The sequence below is a fragment of the Frankliniella occidentalis genome, unplaced genomic scaffold, assembly GCF_000697945.3.
Source record: "Frankliniella occidentalis isolate FOCC.00 unplaced genomic scaffold, Focc_3.1 Scaffold304, whole genome shotgun sequence".
Lineage (NCBI taxonomy): Eukaryota > Metazoa > Arthropoda > Insecta > Thysanoptera > Thripidae > Frankliniella > Frankliniella occidentalis.
Window position 1 is genome coordinate 184,823 of NW_026267429.1, and position 13,038 is coordinate 197,860.

The 13,038-nt window shown below is 44.0% G+C and overlaps 6 protein-coding genes across 9 annotated transcripts in view; 1 reads left to right on the forward strand and 5 right to left on the reverse strand.

Annotated features, from left to right (window-relative positions):
* Positions 1-2,131, reverse strand: part of LOC113217903 (DNA-directed RNA polymerases I, II, and III subunit RPABC1) — a 13,032-nt gene extending 10,901 nt beyond the window's left edge. Inside the window, exons 1-5 of one of the 3 annotated variants that reach the window (XM_052273831.1) lie at positions 1,986-2,131; positions 861-925; positions 552-637; positions 315-373; positions 100-239 (exon numbers count right to left, since the gene is read on the reverse strand). In XM_052273831.1, coding sequence (XP_052129791.1) covers positions 100-239; positions 315-373; positions 552-637; positions 861-917 — 342 coding nt within the window. In that variant the 5' untranslated portion in view covers positions 918-925; positions 1,986-2,131. Of the gene's footprint in view, positions 1-99; positions 240-314; positions 374-551; positions 638-860; positions 981-1,753; positions 1,882-1,985 lie in introns of those variants that run through there. The other 2 variants (XM_026437989.2, XM_052273832.1) reach the window with 2 other exon arrangements.
* Positions 1,070-2,345, forward strand: LOC113217902 (UPF0598 protein CG30010). Its single transcript, XM_026437988.2, has 3 exons — positions 1,070-1,510; positions 1,606-1,654; positions 1,738-2,345. Exons 1-3 carry the CDS (start codon positions 1,340-1,342, stop codon positions 2,199-2,201), a joined length of 684 nt encoding a protein of 227 aa, XP_026293773.1. The 5' UTR covers positions 1,070-1,339; the 3' UTR covers positions 2,202-2,345.
* Positions 2,343-4,575, reverse strand: LOC113217901 (protein crossbronx homolog). The gene is made up of 7 exons (XM_026437987.2): positions 4,411-4,575; positions 4,079-4,272; positions 3,899-3,963; positions 3,708-3,811; positions 3,449-3,636; positions 3,205-3,373; positions 2,343-3,086 (listed from the first exon to the last, which is right to left on the reverse strand). The coding sequence occupies exons 1-7, from the start codon at positions 4,423-4,425 to the stop codon at positions 3,003-3,005; spliced, it is 819 nt and encodes a 272-aa protein (XP_026293772.1). The 5' UTR covers positions 4,426-4,575; the 3' UTR covers positions 2,343-3,002.
* A 258-nt stretch (positions 4,576-4,833) lies between these two features.
* LOC113217920 (pyridine nucleotide-disulfide oxidoreductase domain-containing protein 1) lies at positions 4,834-6,391 on the reverse strand. The gene has a single exon (XM_026438014.2). It carries the CDS (start codon positions 6,389-6,391, stop codon positions 4,934-4,936), a length of 1,458 nt encoding a protein of 485 aa, XP_026293799.1. The 3' UTR covers positions 4,834-4,933.
* Positions 6,392-6,415: 24 nt separating this feature from the next.
* Positions 6,416-7,577, reverse strand: LOC113217922 (28S ribosomal protein S18b, mitochondrial). The gene is made up of 5 exons (XM_026438016.2): positions 7,383-7,577; positions 7,075-7,189; positions 6,881-6,978; positions 6,656-6,786; positions 6,416-6,565 (listed from the first exon to the last, which is right to left on the reverse strand). Exons 1-5 carry the CDS (start codon positions 7,482-7,484, stop codon positions 6,430-6,432), a joined length of 582 nt encoding a protein of 193 aa, XP_026293801.1. The 5' UTR covers positions 7,485-7,577; the 3' UTR covers positions 6,416-6,429.
* Positions 7,578-8,161: 584 nt separating this feature from the next.
* LOC113217919 (ataxin-2) overlaps positions 8,162-13,038 on the reverse strand; it is a 6,258-nt gene continuing 1,381 nt past the window's right edge. Inside the window, exons 2-12 of one of the 2 annotated variants that reach the window (XM_026438013.2) lie at positions 12,835-12,937; positions 12,530-12,737; positions 12,328-12,452; positions 12,127-12,251; positions 11,192-12,036; positions 10,792-11,115; positions 10,350-10,702; positions 10,081-10,267; positions 9,865-9,992; positions 9,293-9,770; positions 8,162-9,211 (exon numbers count right to left, since the gene is read on the reverse strand). In XM_026438013.2, the coding sequence (XP_026293798.1) occupies positions 9,168-9,211; positions 9,293-9,770; positions 9,865-9,992; positions 10,081-10,267; positions 10,350-10,702; positions 10,792-11,115; positions 11,192-12,036; positions 12,127-12,251; positions 12,328-12,452; positions 12,530-12,737; positions 12,835-12,937 (2,920 nt within the window). In that variant the 3' untranslated portion in view covers positions 8,162-9,167. Of the gene's footprint in view, positions 9,212-9,292; positions 9,774-9,864; positions 9,993-10,080; positions 10,268-10,349; positions 10,703-10,791; positions 11,116-11,191; positions 12,037-12,126; positions 12,252-12,327; positions 12,453-12,529; positions 12,738-12,834; positions 12,938-13,038 lie in introns of both variants that reach the window. The other variant, XM_026438011.2, reaches the window with a different exon arrangement.

The window sequence follows — 13,038 nt, forward strand, 5'->3', positions numbered from 1 at the left end:
ATGCTATTCACATCAAAATATGAGCATTTCATGATGGTCACACGTTTTGAATTGAGGCAAGTGATGTAACTAAAACTAAATTACTAATTGGCTTCTTACTCTTTTCGCAACAGTCGTCAAAGCATCTTGAACAACAAAGATTGCTCGAGATACATTTTCTTTCTGCATCTCTTGGCAATATGTAACAATATCAGCTTTTCTTATAGTCTTCTCAACAGGAAAATATACATACATTTTTTCTGCAAGATAACTGATTGGATTAGAGTCCCTCACATACTATCTCACAATTTATTTTGACAATTTTGAACACTTACCATCATCGTTTGAGTGTGTAAACAACATTGTCAGTTTGGACCGCAAGGGCTTGTCTGAACTAAATAAGACACATGAAAATTATGGATGAAAAATCATGGAGGAAACCTAGATATAGTCGGTCCAGCAATACTTTGGTCTTCGGATCCCACGGCAGCGCCATTGCCGCTTATGGGAGCCGAAGACCAAAGTATTGCTGCGACGACTATAAGAATAGAAACAGTTCTCAGATACTCTACCTTGATTCAGGGTACAATTTCTTAAAGTTATCAAGTGTTTCATCTAACTCTTCTTGAGTTACTAAGTATCCTCGGTCGTGGCACAACTAAAGGAGAAAATGGAAAAGTAGATTCAAGGTTACATTAATAGATAAGTGTGAAATTAAAGTAAATTTTAAAGTTCTCCCTAACAAATAAACCCTATTTCTATCCAGATAGCACCCATAAAGTAGAAAAAGTCATCATTATAAAGGTTATGACACCCACTGAACAAATTACATTTCATGATTTTACGAGGAAGACGTTCAGTTTAATCATAAAAAATATTACCTGAAGAATGGTTTTTTTCACTCTCCATAGCTTCCGATACTCAGCTTCTTCAGTCATGGCTAAAACTGAGTAAAGAGCAATATTTCAAATGTCCACGTGAGAAAGCAAGTAGAATGTTTACTGTAGAGGTGTGTGTTTACAACAGACAGCAGACGGCAGCGGAAGACAGACGGACAGAACAAATGACAGGTGATGATGACTTCAAGAAGTTGTTTGTTTCCCCGCCTCCAACCGCAGCGCTAGTGCACAGGACAGGCAGGCACAACACAGTGCTAGGTCCACTTTTAGAAGTTGAAGTTTGAGCTTTATGAAATCTTGTATAGGTTTTAGAGATTTTTTAGATCTGACAGTGCTATTACTTGAAACCTTCCGTTTCTGACTAACCAGCAGAGAGCATATGTCAAGCCTGAGCCAATGTCAAAGCTACATTATAGGCAATTTTGCATTTTAAACTTGTAGTTTTCATTGAACTCATAATTATGACACACTGTGCTGTTCCCGCAGTGTCAACAATTTTAAAATTTGGACTTTTGAACAGGCGTCCGCTTTGTGCTCGAACATTTTGCTCTGATAAAATATCTTATGTCCAGGGTCAAGAACCTGAAAAGGGGGTTCGTGAATATTTCTATTACATTGATCATCAGGGGATGGTAAGAAATTTGTCACTGTTGTTACTTGTATCCTTCAATTCGTTTTCATTCTTCAAACAAAACAAAATAATTTGACTTGTCCCTCGATTTCTTAGTTATTCCTCGACGACTCAAAGATAAAGAACTTCACATCATGCTTTAAGGGTAAGACAAGTTGCTTTTACTTCAAGTGTTTGGATTATTTTCCCATTAACATCTGATTCTAATTGGTTAATTTTTTTGTTCAGAGAAAAAGTTTCTCACCTTCTTCTTCAGAAGGCTTAAGAAGAACAACCTTGGTAGATATGAAGAACACTTTCCTTTCTGGTCAGATTGTGGGAAGGAAAGGAATTTTGTCAGGGGTGACGATGTTCCCATTGTGTACACACACATTGCAAAGAAGATACCTCGAGGAGCATCAGAAGAAGAGGAGCACATGTGTTATGGACATGTGGGTGATGTGCTAAGTTTCAAATTTTCCCCTGAAAATATTTACATGGCAGAAACGGGGCGAGTATACCATCCTGGACCTCCGAATACAGGTTCTGTAGGCTTGATCAGTTCCAAACTTGCCATTGAACTGAGTAAAAACTTTCTATTTGAAGGGGAAAATACACAGTGTCCATCACATTTTGTTTGGAATAATACTGTACACAAGCTTGACCCTAGCTGGGTTAAAAATGTAACAATCAAGAGAGATTTCAAGACTTAGATTCATGTATAAAACACAATAAACTAATAATTTCATTTTTGTACTGAAAAAAGACAAAAGTACCCATGTGTATAAGTACCTGAACTATAACTTTGTCAATTAATGAGTTGTGAATGGATGTAAATAAAAAGCTTGTGAACATTAGTTTCTTTTAAAAGTCTATAATTAAGTCATTGGTCCTTCATAGTGATCCAGCAGCTCAGTTTTCTTGTGCGCTTACACTTTTCCCTACACAAAGGTCATAAATTAGGGAAAGGATAAAATTTCCATTCCAATGATAGTGAAACACATTCAGTAGAGGAGTTCTTTTCCATTCAGCAGAATAAGCAAATTTGATCAGTTATCAAGTTGATTACAGTATAAGCACACAAACTGCATGCACCATTCTAAAATAAACAGTCACTATGTTAAAATATTTGGGGACTCTCTATGGCAGCAATTACACAAGACAAAAGTAATTATGGTTGACCACAATTCATAATAAACATACAATAAAAATTGGGAGGCAGAGAAAAGGTGACATACTTCCTCCTTTGTCTATATACACATAAATAATAAATACAGCAGATAAAATTACTGGTCAAAGTGCAAAACGAATCCTATAACAAGTAAAATATAACTCTGAATTAAGCAAATAATACGTTTCAAAATAATGACATGGCTAAAATTCAATACCATACAAAAAATATAGAGGTAAAATACTTTCCTAGGATTTGGGGGTAAAATCAGTACTGTACAAAACAATGAAATTAAAAAGTAATAACAACCAACAATGTATATCACAAGAAATGAGCCGGAAAATCACGAACTGGGCTTTGAAAATGGCTCCAAAGATCCTGGTTGAACCCATGACAATCCGAGTGAGTTTGGGCTTCCATTATTTCTCTGAAAATAGTAAACGTCAGCTTGAACAAAACATACAAAAACACAAAACTACACAAAAACTTTCATTGACCAGATAAGGTTAATCATGAGAAAAAAAAAGAAAACAAAGTTATAGTACCTGTGGATGAAGAATAGATTCTCGAACAGGATCATGTTTTTCTTTATCATATGGATCAAATCTTAAATAATGAGGATCATCCACAGGTGGCGGATCATAGAGATGGTCTTGGCTATTCTTCACACATAATTTCAGTTTTTCAGAAAAAAGCTCTGGATTGCTTTTAAACCTGAAATATTTAAGTTGTTTGAATCATAATGACAAAAGAAAAGAACAAAATAAAATGAAAATATTTTTGTTTTACATTTCACTGCATTCTTCATTTACAGGCTCCTTCACATCCAGCATGTAGAATGCTGTGCGCATGTACTCTAGAACCTGCCATAAATGATGGAAACCTTTCCTCCATTCTGGAAATTCGCGTTTGACATTCATCTCTCCTGATTTCATGTCAACTTGTGGGTGAAACATAGGTGACTGGAAAGTTATGCGCTGCAGGATGGAGTATGAATTAGTACATGTAAAACAGAATACAGAAGTAATTTAAAAATAAAGCTACTCACTGGTGGACTTTTAGTCTCTGGAAAATTTTCAGGGACAGACAAAGTGAAACGAAATACACCTCCTTGATACATGCCTTGCCGGACAAAAAGAACTCCAAACCACACTGAAAAAAATTATTACATAACAAAACAGAACCAGTTATCCTGATAATATGGAAATGTTGAGATTGCTCAGAAAATATGTAACTTACAGAGAGATGATTTCGCTGATGGAATAACATAAACACCGGGAATACTTTGTTCACGAACCATGCCACTAGAAATAAAACACTTCATGAATCGGTTGATTTCCTGACTGATCAAGAAGTCTACAGCTGGTTCATAGAAACCAGAAATGAATTAAAAAACATTATTCTTTATTCTCTACATACTATTCAGCAATGATGCTATATTCCTGAAGGTAAGAGCTGTATGCTCTGTTGACATTTCTGTTTGACACTGCAGGGCGGTCTATCATCTTCGCTGACAGGCTCATTGGACCTTCACTGCTGGGATTGGGGGGCAAAACCTTCCTTAGTGACCCCTGTCGTTTGAAAGGTTCAGCTTCCTCCCCATTGAAATCCCCCTGAGATAAAAGATATGTTTAAAAACAAAACAGAAGAAACAGGTCTTATCATTCTCAACGATAAGCAGAAAAAGAGGTTATAAGCAGAAAAACAAATCAGTTAATCGTGAATGAGTATCATTTGCGCCAGGTACTTACCGACTTTTCAATCATGTCTATCGAAATCAATGTGGTGTTACTGGAAAACTGATTGCTGACAGCAATGATTACAATTACTTAATTTATCCGAAGCAGTTAGTCCAGCATGACTGGCCATAACTTGTCAATACTGTATTCACCCTCAGGTTTCGTACGAATAGCGAGACGGGACGGACGGGGCCGACAGACAGTAGTAGTAGTGGATTGGACCCGCAGACCGATCAAATATCTCGGCCCCAGTTTATTTTTGCGTCAAAAATTTGAATACCAGTGATCAGTAGTCACACTGGTGTTGATAGCCCTCATAGTGACACCGAGCTAAAACAATACCTTGTAGTATCTACTAGGACTTCCCCGTTCTGCTCATGTCGAACTCGAATGGGAAATAAGCTCTGCTTAGGTTTTGAAGGAAAAGAATGTAACTTTTTGATTAAACAAATTTATTATTGGTTTCCTAATAGCTAAGACAGTTTCAATCACCCAACACAACATTCACAATAACACCAAGAGCTCTAGCGCAGACTCAGTCAAAGTAGTCTTCGACGTCGACGTGTGGATTAAGGAGGTCTTCCCCGAGGTGCGACACATCCACCTGATCCAGGATCAGGTTTTCGAACGTCTCCTCCAGGTCTGTATCGCCGATCAGGACAGCCCCTTGGACCCGGCCGTGCTGCAGCACCAGCTTGACGTACTCTTTGCCCTTGACGGCGCGTAGCATCATTTCCCAGTCGCCGCCCTCGAGCTTCTGCCCGTTGTGCAGCCCCAGGAGCACGACTTTGTGGCCAAAGAAGCGCGTCACGTGCGTGAACATCTCGAAGCAGAAGTCCTGGAGGAGATGCTCACCCTCGGCTTCGGCCGACATGCAGCGGGCCGCGTACGTGCCCATCTGACGCGCCTGCGTCCACAGGCGCATCTGGAACCAGTGCTTGGCGTGCGTCCAGCCCGCCGTGCACGCGTCCCCGGCCGCGAACACGCCGGGGACGCTGGACCGCATGTGCTCGTCCACCAGGATGCCACCGTCGTCCTCGGCCAGGCGCAGCCCGGGGTTGTCGCGGGCGAACGCCTCCACGTTGGGCACCACACCCGTGGCGGACACCACCAGGTCGGCGGCGACGGTTGTGCCGTTGGACAGCTCGACGTACGCCGGCCAGGAGTCGTCCCCGGCGCGCACCTGCACCACCTCGCAGCCGTACTCGACGTGGAGGAGGCGCCCGCCGTGGCGCCCCCGCAGCTCCCAGCGAGCGTGCCAGTCGGGGCCCAGGGCCGCGCCGCCGCCGGGGGCCTCGGCCGCGGCCGTCTGCGCCTCTGTGAAGCGCATCCGCTTCACCGCGGGGCGAGAGGCGTGCTCGGGCTCCTCGACGCCGTCGGCGCCCTCCTTGGCGGCTGGCAGCAAAAACTCGCCCGCACCCGCGTCTACGAACGCCGCGGATATGTGGTCATGGCGCACAGCCCACACCACCTCCACGTCGCGCAGCTCGTGCACCAGTTCCGTGGCGATGCCGCCGTTGCCGACGACGAGTACCCTGCGCGCGCCCGCCACCCGGGCCTGCAGGGTGCGCACGGACTCTGTGTCGCGCACGGTCAGCACCAGGGGATGATCCGCGAGGATCGGCTTCGGGCGCGCGCCAGAACACACGCACAGGCGTCCGTAGGCAACGCGTCGGCCCGACTCCGTCACCAGGACACCCTGACCCCCTTCCCCGGGGTGCAGCGCGACCACAGCGTCCTGGACCACCCGCACCGTGGGGCATCGCTGCGTCAGGGCCTCGGCGGACTGCTCCTCCACCTCGAACTTGACAAGGTACTTGGTGAGCGGCTGCACATTCGTGGCGGCCTTGATGAGCGAGGAGGCGGACAAGAGGAGCACGTCGTCCTGAGGACGCAGGACGGCCAGGGCTTCGGCGCAAGACACTCCCGCGATGCCCCCTCCCACCACGACGAAGGCCGCACTCAGCCTCTCGGAGTCTCCGCCACTTGACATGCTCTAGCTGGGCGTCGGTGTCGTTGAGAATGACGTAATTACTGTGTTTTAGGTTTGAAATCGTCGTAATTGTACCGCCGGAAAGGAACGTCGTATGTCAGCAGACCCTGGTCGCGCGCGCGGAGGATGCTCACAACCAGAGTGTCATGCTGACGACGGCAAATGCTTGTCACACTGCAGGTAAAGAATTGATCGTAATGTATTAGTCATGGAAAACCTTGACTAAGCAGGTCAAGTTATTTTTTAAGTCAGGAATATACTCACTTGTAATGTAAAATCTCTCCTGTAAAAGGACTGATAAACTGCTTCAGAAGATCAACATTTGTTTCATGAAGCACAAGGTATTCATCTCGACAAATGGGACAAGGGTTGCCAGTTACTATTTTGTCTTGCTTCTAAAAATCAAAAATATGAAGAAACATTTTAACTTATGCCCAAACGAATAAGAATAATTTCTTATTTTGGTAGATAGATAATATTTGAGCTCACAATGCAAGTCCTTCTAGTCGTTTTGGGTGGTAGGTGCCCTTTCAAATTTCGTCTATAAGGCACCCACACAGGTTCATTACCATAAGTTCCGTGGTAAGCTAGAATTAATGTAAATATATTGATGTATAAAAATTAAAATTAAAGCAACGCTAGTTTATTGGAAAGGGCACACAGTATGAAAAACACATTCTTACCTCTACTTTTTAGATATCGGATACTAGTCTCAACTGGGATCTTAACACTTCTGTCTTTTGGATCAATCTCTTTCTCACTTGAGGCCTCCGAAGTGCTGCAGAACCGATTGAATACCTATCAAAATACACAAGAATAGATATTTATAGATGAGATTGATAATAAGAGAACACAAATAACTAGTAATATACATAATCTACATAAAATTAACAGTGATCAGGACTGGATACATATTGAAAACGTTACTATTGGTACTCAAAATATAATGCACATATTCGATAACCTCAACGCCTCGACTAGGCACACAAACCTTGTTATTAATTCCAAGGATCAATCTACTTGAAGGATATTTCAGATTATTGCTGATGGTCAAATTTCGGAGAACTCTGAATACCGCCAGGCCAGACGTCATCTTTCTTTGGTATTTTTCAATTCCCTTTCATCAAAAATTACCTAAACATGCCGCCTTGTCGATTGATAAGCCGTCTGCTGTCTGTCTGCGAGGCGAGGAGCCGAAGTCTGGTTCTTGAAAACGCCACGAGAGCGCGCTCAGACCGTCTCTCGTCAATCTGGATGTGTGGTGAACATTGTGATTTCCCCGTGCAAATTCGGTTTGGTTACTCCACATTTTAGAAAGGTAATTGTTTTTTACAAGATAAAAAAAAAATCGCCCTTTACCGATTTACATTGGACAATCGCAATTAATTTGTATGTTAATGAATTCGTGAGACAATGGACTCGTCTCATGATGAGTTCTTGTAAATTCTTGTTATTTCTGCTGGTCTGAACTGGCGATATGGTGTAATAGTCCCATTAATTATTTTTCAGATCAAATACTGTTCTAATTGCACAATAGACCTGTCATAAAAGATAATTTTTTTAAAGCAAGTTTTTGACCCTATTGTTACTACACCATACTGAATTTTTGTGCCAATCCATGGCCTTCCCTAGAACTCACGTACGTCAAGTGTTTCAGCTTCTTAAGAAGCAGTTCTGATACGTTAAGTCAAGTCCTTTACTGATACAATTATCCACCCAGTCATAACAGTATTCTGTAAGGCATATCAAAGGAGACAAAATAAGAGAAAATGGCAAAAAATTTTGTATATTCAACTAAATTTGAGAGGGTACAATTTAGAGGCAGCATAACAATCTCAGGGTTGTGAGGTAATACATGACATCCAGGAAGGTTGATTAAATAATGATGCTTGCCAAATTCTGGTTACTTCCATAAATAACCAGCATCAAATAGGAACAATACCATATTACTCATAGAGTAAAAGTCTAAGCAATTTCTCCCCAAAATGTTCTACTTCAAAACACCGATGGAGAAAAAGTGCTTATTGTTCAGGCTCTTGGCAGATGAAAACCCTTTTTCATACCACTGAAAAGGGTACAATTGTGTTGTCCTCCACAATGCAGATGTGAAGAGGAACACCCAGGAATAAAACATGCCCAACTAGAGTAGCATTCTGCACAGAGGGATGATAATCACAGGCACATGCATTCATGGTCCTCTTTGCACTACAAAACTGCCTTACATGCCACGCATACACTCAACAAGTCTTGCTTGACAGCATCCAACAACAATTTGAAGGAGAAAAAAAAGTCTTCACAGATCACAATGCAATTAACATACAAACAAAAGAATGAGCATAAAATTTGCTGGAATCCAAACTCCATGTTAATTTTTTTCCATGTAAAACCTAGGCAACTGCTTTTACTGCGGACTGCTGGGTTAACAAAATTTAGATCACTGAGAAAGACAAGTTCATGAAGTTGTAGCAACAAATACTCTCACAACAACTTTGGAACTAACAAATATTTTGAAGAGGGATGATTTTTTTTTAATTTGTGCCATTTCTGACCTATCACTCTTACCCCTAGCATTAACAAGACTAAAACAACAGCTAGGAGGAGGAGTGAACAATGACACTGATTCAATTGAACTAATGGCTGCATGAACTCATACAACCTATCTCAGGCATAGTTATGATCTTCATATAACCTTGTTCTCATGCTTTTAAAACCCTTTTTTTTTTTTAAATTACTCATAAGTTATTACTTTCTTTTTTGCTACTTAGACCGCATCCCATCATTGGCTATGCGGCAATATCACCATTTGTTGATGTTGGTTCCCTAGAACAATAAAATAAGTATTGAATTTTAAACCGTATAAAACAAAGACTTAGATACCAAGAGTGAAGACAAAATGCTTACCTGGATGTTGTTGCTGATGATGTAAATATTGAGGTACCATTTGAGGGTGATGTGGATGTTGGGGGGCCATCTGTTGGCCCGGGATGCACATGAAGGGGATGGTGTGGTGCGACGGGTGTTGGTGAGGGTGGTGTGTCGGCGGAGGGTACGCGTTGGGGGGCGGCGCCGCGGGGGAGGGTGGGTGTGACTGGGCCTGTTGCTGCCCAGACTGCTGCACGGCCCCCGAGCCGGACTGCTGCGGGGGCGGGCCGTGGTGGGCGTGGGCGGCGGGGTGGGGCGAGTGCGGATGGGGCTGCTGTGCGATGTACTGCGCAATGTGGGACTGGTGCGCGGCGTGCTGGTGGGACTGGTGGGCGTGAGGGTGTTGGGGGTGCACGGCGAGGGGGGGCTGTTGGTGGGCGTGGGGCGCGCCCGGCGAGTCGTGGTGGTACTGAGGAAGGGCATTCAGAGGCACCTGCTGAGCTACCATTCGCACCATCTGCTATAAAGGAGAGAAACGAGTCAGTCATTCACATTGCGTCAAGCAGAGACAGTCATGCAGAGGCACGGATTAAGGTGGGGTAAAGACGTACCGGTTGGTAGGGCTGAGGTGAGTATGGCATGGAGAAGTGCCCATGCATGGGAGCAGGTGCCAGAAGTGGAGTTCCTGTAACATTAGCCACTTGGGCAATATCCGGCCGGTGCTGCATACTCATTTGCACTAGAAAGAAAATAGAGGAGGAACATGTTACTGATACCCTAACATAAACAGAAAATCCAATGAAGATTGTGCAAATAAAAGCACATACTTTTACCAAAGCGCGGGTTGCGAGGATTGGGAGTATTGAATTGTGGGTTATTAGTAACAACATAAGCTTGCATGCCCATGGGGGGGACTTGAGGTCCTTGCTGTTGTTGCTGTGATACTGGAGGCTGTGGATAGCTAGGAGTTTGAGGTGTATGAGGTCGGCTTGGTGTGGGAGTACTCGGAGAGCGCTGAAAATTAACAAGATAAAATGTGTTTATCAACAGTTGAAATTGAAAGCTATTAAAAGATAATACCTCAAGTTTAACTTACAGGTGTGAATGGTTTAGCATTGGGGTTGTATACAAATTCCTTGGCATTTGGATTAAGGGTTGATTTCTTTAGAGTTGATGATAGTTTCTCGACATCCTGCCCACTTTCTTTTCCACTTTTAGGAGTGGTCCTATCAGCCTCATTGGGGGTCCCAGAGGGTGGGGGTTGAGGCGTTGTGGCTGTCGGAGTACTAACGGGGGCTGCTGCCTGTGCCTGAGGAGGGGTCTGCTGAGTTTGAACTTGACCGGATGCTCCAGGTGAGGTCGACTGAACCTTGTTCTTTCCGTCTTCAGACTCCCCAAGCTTGAAATCAGAGCTGAATTTTTTCAGTTCTGAAACTTGGTCATCACGACCTAGAATAAACAGAGAATTTTTTGAGTGGTTTCAAAGGATTAAATAATACGAAACCTCTAAATTAGCTAGGTGGCCATTGCATTCATACCTCTTCCTTTCCTTTGTTGCCCATCAGCGGTCTGTTTGTCGGACTGATCCCTCGGCTCGCGGGGCTTGCTCGGCTCTCGGGGCTCCCGCTCCCGGTGCTCCTTGGCCTGGGAGGGCGGGGTGCGCGAAGGCTGCGGGCCTGCGGGGACCCCAGGGCCAGCCATGTGCTGGTGGCCTCCCGGCGCCCCGTGACCGTGCCCAGCGCCGTGACCGTGGCCAGGCTTGCCGTCGCCGGCCATCTGCTCCCCCTGACCCGGACTGGGGCCCTGGCCAGGGGAGTAGCGGGGGCCCATGTCGGGGGGCATGTGGTAGCCACGGTTTGGACCTAAACAGACAGAAGCTAATGTATTCCTGTCATCATGTTCCACTTAACCTGAATAGAAGCGGAAAGAAACACCTACCACCTCGACCAGACACGGGCGGTCGCTGTCCTCTAGGCTCCATGCCATTGACCTTGTGCTCTCTCTGAGGGAGAGGAGGTTGGCCTGGGTAGCCACCCTGCGGTGAGGGTGTCATTGGGTACACATTATCTACACGCTGTGGCACTTGTGCTGGATACGCAGGTTGGCCATATGCTACCACTGCTGGACTACCCTGAGGGTATTGAGCGACAACTTGTGCAGGTGGAGGGTAGTGGGGAGAATGATGGAAGGGCGGATACTGTTTGGGCCCTTGTGCTGAAGCTGGGATTTGTCCAGGGGGTCCTTGAGCGCCTTGCGGTACTGGCACTTGTTGCACTTGGGCAACCTGCACGACCTGGACAGGCTGCACCTGTATTGGTGGCCCTTGAGGCACAGGATGAGGTTGAGGCCCCTGATGAACAGGAGCAACAGCACCCTGAGGTGGTCTCTGTGGCCCAGATTCACCATCTCGGCGGTCTACCCTTTCCCTGTCTCGCTCTCTTCTGTCTTCTCTCTCTCTCCTTTCATCCCTATCCCTCCTATCCTCTCTGTCTCTGCGGTCATCCCTATCTCTGTCCCGTTCTCGGTCTCTCTCTCTTTCCTGAGAACTCTGGTTTGGAGCTGGTGATTGGGCAGGGCGAGAGAGTTTCCCTGTTTGAGGGTTCTTCCTTTTGGCAGGAGGAACATATTTTCCTTCTGTGCTAGGACTTGATGAACCTTCACCAGTACGAGACACGGCTGCAAACCTTTCCTCTTCATCTCCATTTTCAAGGTCGATGCGAGCTTTGTAATTGGGATTGTTTTCAATCTCATTAGCTAGCAGTGCAGCTTTTGCTTCTATCTCCCTGTAAATGAAGAGTAGTTTACCATGTGACATATTCGATCATCTAGTGCAATGCCATAATAGAAACTATAAGGAATTGATGTCAACATACCTATATTCTTTACTGTCTGATTTCTGTAATGGAATTGTGTATCCAACTAAGTTTTGATCAAAATTGGTTTGAACTCCATAAATCTGTTCATTTTTCCTGAACATATCGTGTGCGTCCCATCCATTCTAAATCCAAAAGTAAAACGTAAAATTAGAAAGGGAAATTATGCAGAAAAGGCTAAGAAAAGTAAGGGCAACTCACAGCATCACCAGTCATTTCAAGAGACAAGTCATCGCCATTCATACTAGGTCCATCCCATGGTTCAAGTTCTCTTTCAGTAACTTGACCATTAAATTTACTGATAGCAGTGTCTGTCTGGAATGTGTCTACAAAACAGGAAAACAGTGCAGAAGTAAATAATAACAATATTAATAATTGAAGGGGACTTGGACAAGATACTTACCTCTTGTTGCATACTCCAAATCTACATCCTTTACTTCAATATTTACTATGTCACTTGGTCTAAATATTAGTTTATCAACAACACTTTCAGGTCTTATTTTTGAGCTATCATTAGGATCCACTTGATGTGCTAGTTCCAATACTATTTCTAAATTACAAGAAAATGTTCTCAGAACACCTTCAAAGACAGAGCCATTCTGGGTCTGAACCTGCAAGTCAAGAATTTATGGGTCAGTTCCCACAAAAGAAACTTAATATCTACATGATACAAACACCAAAAGAATATCATTCACAGCAATATCTTACCTGAACTGTATTACCAATGTGACATGTAATGGCATACATAAAATGTGCATTATTGTAAATGCCTTCTGCAATAATAGTTCTTTCCGGTCGAGCCCTAGTAGACCTAAAAGACCAAACAAAAAGTAAATTAGCAAAGACTATCTAAACAGTCGAGTACGCTTACAAGAGGAACATAGCAGTATCCATACATGATAAATTGGGGGG